Here is a 13820-nt window from a genome sequence, read left to right on the forward strand (position 1 = left end):
AACAGAAAAAGACCAAGCAATGACTCAATTTGCTCTCCAGCTTGCACACATAAACTCTTAACTGTGACACAACAAGCGATATACAAAAGAAAACTCTTCAGCATGTGAGGCCAAACAGTCACTGATGAAGAAAGTAGAAAGTTGTATCAGGATGTATCTTTTAAAAATAGTTATCTGTGCCATTATCACATATTTAAATATCCTATAAATAAAAACAACTTTTCAATGAGAAGTTCTGCTGAATTGTGAACCAACCTCCGATCTAGTCTCAACATCTTATAAATCCCCATCCAGACTAATTAAAGACACATCCTCCCCAAATCAGAGAGACACTTATAATCAGGTTCTTCTGGTGCTACTTTTTCCTCCCTGTGAAGTTATTGCACCCCTATACTAGATTCACTCTCACAGTGTGAATCTAAGACTCAATGATCCTGTTCAGTTACCAGTGTCTGCAAAACAGTGTTAAATACTCACACAGAAACTGTTTTTTCTTCTCCAAGGTCAACTCATGAAAAACCTCCCAGAATATTTTAATTGTAGGATGGTCTGCCCAATATTCTCCTTTGTATTCTGTATTCTAAAACGATCAGAAAATGGGGTTATTCCTGTTGAACTAGTAGAATAACTGTAGAATAGCCTGAAACATGACACTAACACTAAATTGAATGTGTGCATCTTTTGTTCACTTTTACCCTTCTAACAAAATACACTGCATGCAGCTGCCCTCCAGTTCAATGCAATTTTTCTTCCTTTCTCTCTCTCTCAAGTCCAATGCCTTCAGAAAATAGAAGGGAAAACTAGAGAGGGCAGGCAAGTAATATTTTAGTGTCTTCATTCACTGACGGTAATCAAAAACGCCTCAGATACGCAGCCAATTCAATAAAGGCTGAAAAATCGTATTAGCCACATTAACCACATTAATGAAGAAAGCAGGGCTAGAAAGGACACATTAGAGATTTTGTTTTGCATCTTGAAATTAAAAATATATGAAACAAGTTGCCAACTGTGGTCTTACCTTCTCCAACTCCTTCCAATCATAATTCGTGTTCCCAATCACCATTGCCTGCAACTCACTGGGCTGGAAGAGCTGAAGAACTTTGCCTCCACACACTTTGTGGAAGCCTGCATGGAATGCATTGAATAAGGAAGCCACTGATTTATTGAAGATGTAATCCACATACGCATCCACAAAATCTTGCCTGTAAGAAGGAAAAAAATGCAGTCATACTAAAGAAAAGAAAATATGCTATCAATAAAACAGTAGTCACTTAAGTATAAAGCAGAGCATATCATATTACGCTAAAAAAAATATATAATATATTGTATTCTCAAGTCAGTGTTATGCATATAGTGAAGATAGGCTGAATGAAGCTGAATGAAAGTGGTAGACAAGTTGTTTCCTTTTTTTTTTTTTTTTTTTTCCTCCTCTCTCCTCCAAAACAGATTCTGCAGTGCACAGCAGAAACAGAGAGAGTCATTGTTATTTATTCCAGGGACTGTGACCATTTCTCTTGTCTGTATGCATTGTAGGGAATCAGTCTGAATGGCACAGGCTTGAAGGCTTGAATTCCGTGCTCTGCTGTGAAACAGATTATTCAAAAGCACTGTGGTACCTTTAATTAAAGGAATTACCATACGTGTACTCAAAATGCCAATTAGGTTCAAAGGGATGCGAAGTCCTACATGGTAAAAAGATCAGGGCAAAGAAGCTAAGCTACTGAAAAACAGACCGTTATTTGTACTTCAGCACAAAGAATTGTCCTATCATTTTGGAAATATTCACTAGCTTACCACAGTAATATTAGCATATTCATAGCAGCTAAGGGGATCACTCGAATTCACTGATGTGATACGATAGCTCTGATTATGATGAGGAAAAAAAAAAAAAAAAAAGTTAATACTCTTGGCATCAGAGTGACTTCATCACCCCATTAAGGAGGCATTGCCACTGCATACAGCTGTGCTTGGGTTTGGGACCCTCAGTCTTGACTCATCCCTCTCTCCTCTGTGGCAGACCGAGCTACAGAAGACCTGGCCCAAAACACAGAAACAGGGACAGGCCGGCACACGTTCAAAGGTACGTTCTCTTTCTTGTCTTCACAAGACATAACCCCGCAGTTTGTTCTCTCCGTTTACTACTTCTTGAATCAAAAGCACAGAGAGGACATGACGATTAAAGGACATAAATAAGGATGGGCTGAGAAAATGTGCAAAATGGGACAAACGTGCCACTAGAAACACACTGCTCACCCTCCAGATGCAGAAAGGAAGCCAAGTGCAGTGGAGGGATGCTAATTTTATAAACAGAAGTAGCTGAATCCATGGCTGGGGGAAACTCCCCTCACATACTCACTCGGCAATGACACTAGTGAATGTTAGGCTAAGTTATTTGCCCTACAATCAGCAGCCTTTCCTGAAAGTTTTATTTCAAATGTATAGAGTGGCTACACAAAGGTATCAGCATGAGGTTTTCGCTTTTACTCATTACATTTTAATCATACTATAACTTGCAAAGTCCCAAGCATTTTCATCTTATAAAATTAACACAACATATTTAAAGTAGGCCCTAGAGAGGTCAAGGCAAAAAAGAAATGTTACTTATTTTGAGAAGAATTATATAGTCTCTCAACAACTAGTAAATCCATAATTGTAAGTGTAGTATGTTTTAACAGCATAAATGAAACTATAGCTGGGAAAAAAAACAGCCAAAGCAGTTTTTCCTCCACAACTACCGTAACAACACAGCTAAGTGTAACAGCCCAGTTACACTGCAAAGCAGGCAGGAACACTGACCTACCCGTGCCCCATAAAACTCACCTATTTTGTTTGACTACAGGAATGTCAGCACCATTAGGAACAAGCTCTTTAACTTCTGTTGTACCAAAATTTTCCACAGTGATCTATTTAAAACAAACAAAAATAATACAGATTTTATTTACTGTCAGAGGACTTCTTCCTCCCACCTAGCTAAAGGCAACACAAAGGACACTCACTTAACACAAGCAGAAAATGCTAAAATTCATGGGGATCAGAAGCTGTTTGTTTTGCTTAAACTCAGACACAGTCATAATAGACTGTAAAACCTGCTGAAAAGTGCTTTAAACAACATTTAAAACTTACAGTAAAATTAAGACAAAATATTTCCTCTATGTCATCCTCCGGATAGTCCAGTAACTGTTGCATGCTCCTGCAAAATAAATTACCATATATTTGTACCAGTAGAAAGAAAGATTAACTTAAGTTTCTGAAGTTTTCTTTATGCTTTGATAATTCTAGGGGTAAAGAAAACTCTTTCTACTGTTACATATCCCTTATTATCTGGCTGACTTGCACCTTGTAGTGCAGTGGCATGAAATTTCAAGCAACTCACGCTGCTTTTAAACTACAGTAGGCAGAGGTGGGCATGCAAAGAACTGTTCTATTCTTATTACTTGTGGAGGGGATTCCTTTGGAGTTGATTCTCCAGGTTTAACAAGAGAGGATCTCTACTTCCTCCCCATCCCCTCCCATGTGAACCTCCCCTTAGGGCTATTCAGAGCTCTACTCAGAGACAGATATTTAGGCATGCCTTTAGTCAGGAAACAGTCTAACTGGGCAACATTTTTGCTTAAATAAGGTGTTCAGAACTATCTTTGCGCATACTTTTTTTATAAAATGAATGGATGAAATCCAGTTTTTTTTTTGATTTTTAGATTTTTTTCCCCTAAAATTCTTGTAGGATAAAAACAGAAGATATAAAGAACAAAAAACAAGCATTTAGAAGCAGGTGTTTAACAATAAAAACTCTTATATCAAATGGCATGATGGCTACAAGTTAGAGATGTTTATTCTATTAATACAAATACTAATCATTAAATATTTCCTTCTCTTCAGAAGAGTGTAAAAATTCTTAGAATTACTCATTTTTCCTTCTTGCTTACCTGCCAACATCTGGCATCAGCTCTTTTAAATCATCCAGTGATGGCTTTTTATTCAACAGCTTTTTGTACAAAGCCAAAGGGAAATGAAGGTCCACGATAGTAAAATTATATATTGCTAGGCCACAGACAACACCAATCAAATGGAACAAGTCACTGTCTTCAAAAGTCTAAGAACAGAAAAGAACAGAAAACAAACAATTTAAGTAATTTAAAACAACGTTATCTAACCTCACAGAATTCAGGAAAAAAAAGTACAGTGAAATATAAACCAGTCTATTTTCCGTAAGTAAATACATAAGCATTAGTACTGCAGAAAACACGATCAAGTTTTAACCAGCTGAGTGAAAGATTAAAATAAACAGGATTCTTCCTACTCCTAAAGCAATAAATAAACAAAAAACAGCAAAACGCCAAAAGGCTGGCAGCAGAAAAATGTGTTTAAAGTACTGCAGAAAGATAGTCAGTGATTTATTATTACACCATTCAGTTGTTAAATACCTAGAATTAAACAAACAAATAAAACCCCCCAAAACATATACTCACAGATAACTATATGCATGTTTTGATAAATACTTAGTCAAAAAGTTAAAAAGAAAATTCGTCACAGCAGACTGGACCCTACCTTATCAGAGAACCAGATCAGTCGCGACTCTTCGTAATATCTGAACATGCCATATTTGGGATCTAGCAGCTCCCTCATGATAAGCAAAAAAAATTCTTTGCGAACACCTCCAGCATCAACTGCTTCTTCCCCTACAAAAATAACCTGAAACACACTTCAATTAGCACAGTGGCTTAAAACTGGAACATAAAATTGATTCATCTGAAAAATAATTGCCCATGCCAGGGAAGGAGATTTGGAGCAATGTACACTGATAATACCTTGAGTGGTTTCTTGTAGTCTACGTTCTTAGTTTTCCTTAGGACTTCCACAGCATCTCCCACAATATTGTCTCTTCTCACCATTAGTATCAGGCACGGGTTGACAGATTCAAATACAGGCAGAAAGAGAGACGATAAATTCTGCCTGTGAGCCTGATCAACAGCCATCTGGGCAAAAGAAAAACAAAGTAAAAATGTTAATAGGCAATATTAGATGCCTGTCAACATTAAAGTAAGTCCATCACTCTAACTTAAGAGGGAGAGGAGACAGGAATGGGGATATCCATTAGGGGAGCTGGAAAACTCGCACAAGTTTTCTTCCTATTTCTTTAATCTCAGCAGGAATATATTTCTTTTCCCCACTAGCCTCAATACTAATATTCAGGGAGGTCTTAGAATGTAGCTTTTGAACATTACAATTAAAATACTTGAAAGAAAAAAACAAATCACAAATAACAACAAATTACTATATGTTATCTAACAAGCAAATGAAGAGTAATGTGTTTAATACAAATCTGGCACAAAAGCAGCCATTAGAAAGTGATTTATGGATTTTATGGAAAATGATTTTTCATCTATCACCTATTTCTTTTTTTACTATTTGAGTTGTAATTATTTAGTAACATTTTGAACGTGGCATGAGAGATGAAATAGTGCATTCGGGATGCAGTAAATAGTCAAGTGCAGCCAACATGTTGCCTCACAGAGATAAGATACAACCCATCTTGAAAACAGCATTAGCTCCCAGGCTGCATCATGAGGAGAAATGATAAGTAACAAACTCGCTGCTCCCTCTGACAAGATGCCTCTGCTTTGGCTCCAGCTCCTGGCTCTGCAGTAGCCCTTTTGCAGTTCATTTAAAAACTGCTTTGTAAAAATACATACAGATACATGCAAACCCATATATGTACACACACATATTTTGTATTTGATAAACATCTGTACTATGGTTTGTTAATACCTGGAAGAAGAAATCTTGTTAACGAAAAACAAACACACAAACAACTCGCACTTATTTATATAATTACAAATGTACCAGGCTCTTATCATGTTATGCATCCAGAAGGGAAAAAACAAACAAACAAAAAACAAAACAAAAAAAAAACCACCCAAGACATCAGAGGAAATTATACTGAGTTAGGAAAAAAAAGAAAAAAAAAAAAAGAGAGGGAAAAAAAAGCAAAATGTTAGGAAATGACACTCTTACCTGCATCTGTATGACCGCATCTGTTTGCAAGAGAGTTGTCTTTGCTTGGGCATCAAATACAAATGGGTATGTGCAAATTGTAACAGGAATATCTGTTAACTAGAAGCATGAGAATCATGTCATAACTCTGCTTATTAAAAACACAATGATGGTTATAAAAATGGTATTTTAATATATTAATTTTATAGAAAAGTAGTAAGTTTTTACTCACTGTTAATGCAGGACCAAGAAGTTTTTCACGTAAGTATATTTTCAGTCTTTTAGTATTTCAGCAAACCATAAAAATCCCAAACACCTAATATATTTTAATTTCAGAACTTTTATTATGACTACTGGACATAGCCAAAAAAAAGTTCTAATTTTGAAGTTTGCAACACGGAGAAATATCTTTGCCCCAAGAACAATCTTAGTAAATAAGCTGATCAGTTTTATCCAGCAAGACAGTTTAGAAACTCTTTTCCAATTACAGCCATAGTAACTTAATGCATTATTCCCAGAAGAACCCATCAAACAGTCCTTGACAACCTTATTTCTGATTTCCTTACGTTCTGCAACAACAATCAGAATGCAACCAATCTTACCTCAGTTAATCCATGGTTGACATCCTATGACAGCATTTGCACAAAGGCAGCAATAATTAAGATGAAAAAGCAGCATTAGTGTCTGCATTAATTATTCATCTCTGATGTTGAGTTAAAAATATTTAGCTACAGCTTTTTCCCCAAAAAAGAATGTTTACTGAAAAATAAATAACCGCCATAAACATTTTAGTTAGTCCACCAGATACAACCATGTCCTTCAACACATTGTATCAGTTTCTTGGATGCAAAAAATTAAACATTGTAAATGTTTATTTCCAAACGAAGCGTATGGAAAGGAAAACTAACTTTATGCATTTTCATTCTCAAATTATTATAGTGCATTAAATCCAAGACATTTCTAATGAGTAAAGATTTAAAGACACAGAAGGAAAAAAATATATATACTTGAGCATAAAAATCCCAAGAATCATTTGGTTCTACAACATTGCTTAAGATAAAAGCAACCAGGTCTTGAAACTGCCAGAAACTTCAGACAGACTAACTCAAATTGTTGGGATAGTGCTAAGAATTTTGCAACAAGCTAGATCAACTCGGATGAGAAACTTGCGAGTTACCCATGCGGTGCTACTTGACCCTTTGGAAAAGCTAAGCCTATTTCTGCCTTATGGTCACAAAGGGACAGTGTATGCAGACATCTATGGCTAAAAGCAATGATAGCCATAACACCATCTTCTACGGTCTTCCCCATCCCTATCCCTCACTCCTCAAAGCAAACACCAGATCCAAGTCACATGTTGCAAGGGGATTAATGTAACTCTGTTACTGTGTCTGCCATTATTTATTCCTAATTAAAACAGTCTGTAACTCCTTTAAGCAGTATCTCGGTTATTTTAAGTAGCTTCAGTCTTTCTCCACTCATTTTTCTCCTGTTGAAAGGAAAATGGAAGTTTTTCCAGGAATTTGCACTAGAACCCAGGAAAACAACACGATATGAGTTTTTTTTTTTTTTTTTTTAAAACTTAAGGACACATGAGAAGTGCTAATACAGTAATTATTTTAAAACTTGGTTATGTTACAAGCTTTGATGTCAAGTTCAGTGCTAAGAACTGTTTCTCTGCTCTGTATTCAGAGTGAACACTTAGCTTATAGGAGGTAGAGAAGGGGACTTCTCATGACTGAAAGTGTGGAGCAAAACCAGTATCTGCTTTCATTAAATATGTCCTTCATCTCAAGAAGGGGTACCACAGCACAACATTTCTTTTATCTTTTTCCCCTCTAAATTTAACTAAGGAATTGAACAGTTATGCTTCAAGTTATGACAATAAAAGTAACACTAGTGAAAAAAAAATATGATTATTATTGTTTCAGGAGGCAAGTAGAGTTTTTGATTGTTTTAAAAGCAAGAAGAGAAGAAAACCAAGAGGTACAAAGGCAAGGAGCATACACTTATGAAGGAGAACAGACTAAAGACACAGAATTTCTTTCAGTCCCATAATGAACCCAGTGACCTTTTTTTTGTTGTTTGACTTAAAGCTGGACAAATGCATGACAAAATAATGGTTGAAGGAAAAGCAACTATTTTCTCCATAACGCCAAACTACTGCTCCATTTCCTGATCTGGTTATCAAGTGGAGTTTAAGAGTTTCCTTAGAACTCAAATTTCCAGCTCTCATTTCACCACGCTTTATTACTTTCTTCTCTCATCATGACGTTGGCAACATAGGTTTGTTTACATCCATTTAAACACAGTTGCCAGGATCTTTCCAATTCCCCTTCGCAAGCACACCCTCCTCTCCAAATAGACCGCCTGTCCCCGCTTCCAAGGCCCCACAATCACACGGAATCACGGAATGGTTGAGGTTGGAAGGGACCTCTAGGAATCATCTAGTCCAAGCCCCCTGCTCCAGCAGGGACACCTAGAGCACGGGGCACAGGGTGGCATCCAGGCGGGTTTGCAAGATCTTCAGAGAAGGAGAGCCCACAACTTCCCTGGGCAGCCTGTTCCAGTGTTCTGTCACCTCCCCCAGTACCATTTGGCACATTGCTCCTCTCAGCTACTAGCACCAGCCTCATCATGGGCTAGTTACATTTTTAGTCAGGGACATTTCTGTTTTTTTCCCCACTCTAGGATTATTCATACTTAAGGGAGGCTTTCTGGGAACCTCCGGCAACATCAGTGAGTTCTCTTTCAAAATATTTCTCAGAACTCTGAGACAGCTCCTTATGCAGCTTGGCCAAAACAGCTGTCTGTCATGACTGTCAATAGCGACTCATTATTTCTTCACACTCCCTGATCTCCCTTCTGTTGTTACCTTTATATTGCAGTTTTAGATTATTTGGGCGTGAGATTATCACTAACTTCGTATTCGTACAGCACACTGCCAAAGTGGGTTATAACCAGTGTTCAGAGCCTTCCAGACTGCTGCTGAAGAACTGAACTTAGACGGCTAGAGCAAGCATATGAGTTTACTTGGTACTCCTCCAAGGCACAGGGGAAAGACCTGTGTGGCAAAATCCTCCTACCCACCTCATTAAATCTCTGCAGAGTCATTCATTTACTCCCACTTACCACTCCACTGTTTATAGATCCAAGAATTAGTTAGTTCTTGCAGCTACACTCACAGTCAGCAACAGTTATCCATCCGCCTGTAACTCCTTAACAACACTTCTAAATTCCATTTTCCAGGTTGATTTCTGCTTTCTCCCCATCTACATTTTTCCTAATACCAAGACTTAACACTGATCCCTAGCTCACACAGCAATTCAAGTTATTCTGGATATCTTCTTATCATAAATTACTTCCCTACACTTTTGACATGGCAGATCTTGGTTTGACATTATTCCAGATTGCTTATTAACTGACAGATTAAAATGCTGAACAGTGTCCATCCTACGAAGAGCCCCTCCACGAGGCACACCTACTTAACTCATCCTCAGCTACCGCCTGACATAAGTCATACCAGACATAAGAAAGTAACCAGATTTAGAGAATCTACTAACTTCTATAAAGGAAGAGAAACAAGTCAAGACAAAAAAAACAAACTTACCATTCCAAATACCTGCTGCTGGACCCAGTTGAAATAGTCATTTCTGATATCTATCAAATCTGGTATCTCATGAATATAAAATCTGTCATACTGTATAACTTGTCCTCTTTCATTTACCTAAAGAAGTGAATTTTTTTTTTGTTATCACTTTGTGCAAGATTTTTTAAAAGCATTTTCTGTATTTTCAAACAATTAATTTGTCTGTCATAAATACTCACCTACTAAAAAAACAATTTTAAAAGATCAAAGAAAACAAGTGTCTGTAAGAATATAAAGAGGACGTTTAAAACACAGAAACATGGATTATTTAACTATCTCAACTAAACTGCAAGGGAAAAAATAGGATTAGCTGAGCATAAAATGTTGTACTACTGCCATTTTCAAACATCATATGATCTCACAGAAACCATATTTGCCTATGACTGAGTCATTTGTACTATGAGTAAGACAGTCAAAGTACAAAAGAAACATTATATAAAAGCCTTTCTGTACAGTTTTAATCCAGGAGCTTCCTATAGGAACGCAAATTTATTGCACTGTAATGCACACTTTCCCTAAAAACAGATAAGCACTGTTGACTGCCACAAATGTAAGCTCTTCTGACTGTATAACCAGGTAAACCAAGTCTGTTTTTCTTAAAAAGACCTCCCCCAACCAAAAAGCAAAAGATACTGAAGCAGTCAAACATTCTACAGTGTTTTCCCATTCATTCCTTCATAGGAGGTGATTATTTAGAAAACACCAATATAAGCACCTGGGCAGCACTCAGGTAAAAATGTGACTATTTCTACTGTGTAGCCATCTGTTCATTACAGACGGGTTTCCCAAAAAAACAGAACTTAGAAGAGGAGAGCCAGACTGGATTCAAATGGATACACTGCATCAGCTTCAAAGACAACCATCAAATCTGCTGGCAAATTCAGTGGGTTTGTTGTTGTTTCATTTTTAAGTTGTTTTACATGTACAACAACATCCAGTTGTTTTACAACTGGACACAAAAGTTCAGTTTGGATGCCTGCCCCATTTTGCTATATTGTACAAGTAAAGTAACTGGATGAGCACCTTAGGGAATGTCTTAAACCCTCTTTAAGCATATAAGCACAAAGAGCAGTATGATCAGAATAAAATGGTGGGAGGACAAAGGACAGAAAGCCCAGCAGCAACTAGCTAAAACAGTTTCACAGTTTTGTGCCATGCCTAAATTGGGTTACTCCAAATTACCTGGAGTATTTTGTTCAAGGCTTATAAATTTATAATTTTTTAACAAATTAAATTGCCATATTAATAGCCTGAAAAAATAAATCGGAGAAATATTTGTCTTGCTAATTTTTTTATTTGAAATAGGGTTGTTTTCCCCTTCCATTTCTGATCTTACTTGCTTATTTCAAGCTGAGATGCAGTTTTGTCCATGTACCCTCCTAGACACAGTTGACTAAGTCCATCTGTGTTCCCAAGAAAATGGGAAATTCTGTCATCATGTCAAATTGGAATACAGAATTCCAGTGCTTCAGAGGTCCTGATGGACAGCTACAGATATTTTGTAGTTGCTAAGTCAAGTCTAAATATTTACAACTCTTTAGTTAACTTCCTTAAAGGGCTATACTGCACACAGATAATGACAATAACAAACAGATAAAACATTTGGTTAAAATTGATTCAAACTTACTTTATGCAGAATTTCCAGAACTCTGAAAGCCGTGTGTAGAAAGTTGGTGAATATTCGTCTTTCAGAAGCAGGAATGCCAATCTTGTACAGCTTCAAGAGGTGCACTACGACATCCTTGTAGAGTTCCACTATCTTGAGGAACAAAGGAGGTTCAAGTACAGACCACCAGTTTTCTGTGCAGGAATGGCAAACACACAAATGTAGTATTTGCCAATACAACATTGGGTCACACCCTCCCCTTTCTCATCTCTAAATTTCTAATTCTCATTTCTAAAACAAAACTGGCATTACCAATCATCTAAGTGTGAGCATTAGCGAACTGCTGCAGCAGGAGAGGAAAATATTAGATAAAGACAAAACAAAGTTAAGAGAGCAGAAGCAAACGTGGGAGCTGCCTATCTGTAAACAGTGCTGGATATAGACACAGGAAGGGAAAAACAAGCTAGAATAATGGGCCACTGCTTTCAAGGAAACCACTTCCTCTTTTAATAAAGAACATTTAACACAGCAAGACAGCTACAAAATTTTAAGCAGAAAACTCTCGCACAAACGATGAATCCTCTTTCAAGTGTTCTGTTGTTACAGATCCTCTCAAAATTAAGTCTGTTAATCCACCACACTAGACTATCACGAAGCAAGTTCAGACATAAACCTGAAACATGTTTACTTAAGCAAACAGACCTACTGAGAACAAAGGAAACACTCTCACAAAAGGAAAAAGGGATGAATTACAAACAGAAGCAGAAAAATAAATGAGGGAGAAGTAGCTACCTTCAGAGAAAGTTATTATTTTAAGAGGGAAATATTTTAAGGAAATGTTCTGAAATCTCAGATTTCAAAATGCAGATGACAAGAGACACAATAAAAAGGTACAAGGCAGCTAGAATTATTCTAAGCTGCTGTGAAGGCCACATCTTAGATCAGGGAGAAAACTAGGACCTCACAGAAAAATAAGCAGGTGTTATCATCAAAACAAAGAATTTAATGTCCACTCTCTTAACCCTCTGGAAACTGCTGTATGACCACAGTCTTCATTTTAAAAAGAGCAAAGACACTAAACTATGTAGCTTCATTCCTTCCCAAAGGAATTAGTCTAGAGATTACGATATGAGACCGATTTGCATAGACTGCCAGGTAGCTCATCCAGAAAAAAGAGAACGATGCTTTCCTGCACATGGAGCAACATTAGCTCTTAACTTTCTCACCAGAGAATTCTGCAGCACTGTGAATACAGAGCAGGTGCTGCTGAGAGTGTGCCTTCACTGGTGGAATGGCTATAGCTTTCTATAGCCTGAAGATTCTTAGTTTTAAGAGTGATGAATTAAAAATCTTACCAAGAACTTTTTGAGGAGCTTTTTCTAGGTTCAGAATAGCTGCTCCAAAAGGAATAGCTAACGTTGTAAAATTATTTGCATCACTCATCAGTGGGCACTCTGGTAGTGTGAGATACAGCCTCAAGGCTTCAACATCTGGTAAGGAGCTTGTCAATTTGGGAATGAGGTTCTTTTCCAAACTAGCTGCAACCTACAGTACAGAATGAAATTCAGTTTATTTCAATGCAATTACACACTTAAGGAAACCAACAAAATACACAACCTTTCAAGAAAAAGGTCTTAAGAGATCAGCACCTCAAGTATATGCTACGAAAGACTGATTTGATAATGTCACTGTTCATATCTGCACAGACACAAGGCAAAGCTATTTAGTACCTTTTCCCCTCCTAGATTAAAAAGTCTACAAAAAGTTTTGAACAAGGCAAATTTAGAAAACAAGACAGTATATTTAATATTAAAATGCAAACATTTACAATATGCTAATGATGTAACCCAACTGCTACAACATTATAGTTTTACCTACTTGTAGTAGAATGTGATTGTGTAAAGGAAGTTATTAAAAGAAAAAGGTCAGACCAAGTAGAACAGCTGCATTTCTGGATAATTGCAATGAAGAAAGACAATCTCAAACATCAGGAAAATATGCAGGGCAAACCTGTTGTGATATATGAGCATGGTCAGGCTGTATAAGTTTGTGAAATAGAAGTCTAGCAGCATTCATATCAACCCCTGAGAATCGAGCGCTGGTTTTGTAGTGATCGTCATTGCTGTAGCAAGAGGAAAAAAAAAAATATGGGGAAAATGATTGAATCTGTGCTTATGATTCCTCTCCATTTTTTTTCACCTTTAATATTTAGTCCAATTTACTAAGGAATTGAAACATGAGAGATCCCAAGGCAACAGTTTAAAAGTGCTAGGTTTTACAATAAGCTATGCGATGTATTCTTCCTGGATTATACGCGATCTCCAAGAAGTAACAAGATCAGATCATGCACCAACAGCCAGAGGGGACATATTTTAGCAGACTAGTGTGAGATGCGCTGTGCTTGGGTGGGTGACAAATCACACCACAGTAGAGAAAGGCTCTATGAACAAGCTGGGGGTTATCAGAGTAATAGTCAGGTACAAAACTAGGGGAACAGGGTTCTAGCTGAAAGGAGCCGCTAGGAAAGTAGCTACCACTAATTCTTCAGCTCACAGAAATGATTACGAGCCTAAC

General features: G+C 37.1%; 1 protein-coding gene across 3 annotated transcripts in view; it reads right to left on the minus strand.

Moving 5' to 3' along the window:
* Positions 1 to 13820, minus strand: part of HERC4 (HECT and RLD domain containing E3 ubiquitin protein ligase 4) — a 31619-nt gene that overhangs the window by 1517 nt on the left and 16282 nt on the right. For 2 of the 3 annotated variants that reach the window (XM_088525103.1, XM_088525112.1), the window contains exons 12-24: positions 13257 to 13368; positions 12602 to 12791; positions 11268 to 11440; positions 9602 to 9718; positions 6594 to 6617; positions 6013 to 6111; positions 4806 to 4973; positions 4546 to 4689; positions 3924 to 4090; positions 3124 to 3190; positions 2821 to 2903; positions 1019 to 1202; positions 478 to 580 (exon numbers count right to left, since the gene is read on the minus strand). In XM_088525103.1, coding sequence (XP_088381229.1) covers positions 478 to 580; positions 1019 to 1202; positions 2821 to 2903; positions 3124 to 3190; positions 3924 to 4090; positions 4546 to 4689; positions 4806 to 4973; positions 6013 to 6111; positions 6594 to 6617; positions 9602 to 9718; positions 11268 to 11440; positions 12602 to 12791; positions 13257 to 13368 — 1631 coding nt within the window. The remainder of the gene's footprint in view (positions 1 to 477; positions 581 to 1018; positions 1203 to 2820; positions 2904 to 3123; positions 3191 to 3923; positions 4091 to 4545; positions 4690 to 4805; positions 4974 to 6012; positions 6112 to 6593; positions 6618 to 9601; positions 9719 to 11267; positions 11441 to 12601; positions 12792 to 13256; positions 13369 to 13820) is intronic. The other variant, XM_088525122.1, reaches the window with a different exon arrangement.

The sequence above is a fragment of the Tinamus guttatus genome, unplaced genomic scaffold (assembly GCF_059628265.1).
Source record: "Tinamus guttatus ecotype Peru unplaced genomic scaffold, ASM5962826v1 Tinamus_guttatus_pri_ptg000023l, whole genome shotgun sequence".
NCBI lineage: Eukaryota > Metazoa > Chordata > Aves > Tinamiformes > Tinamidae > Tinamus > Tinamus guttatus.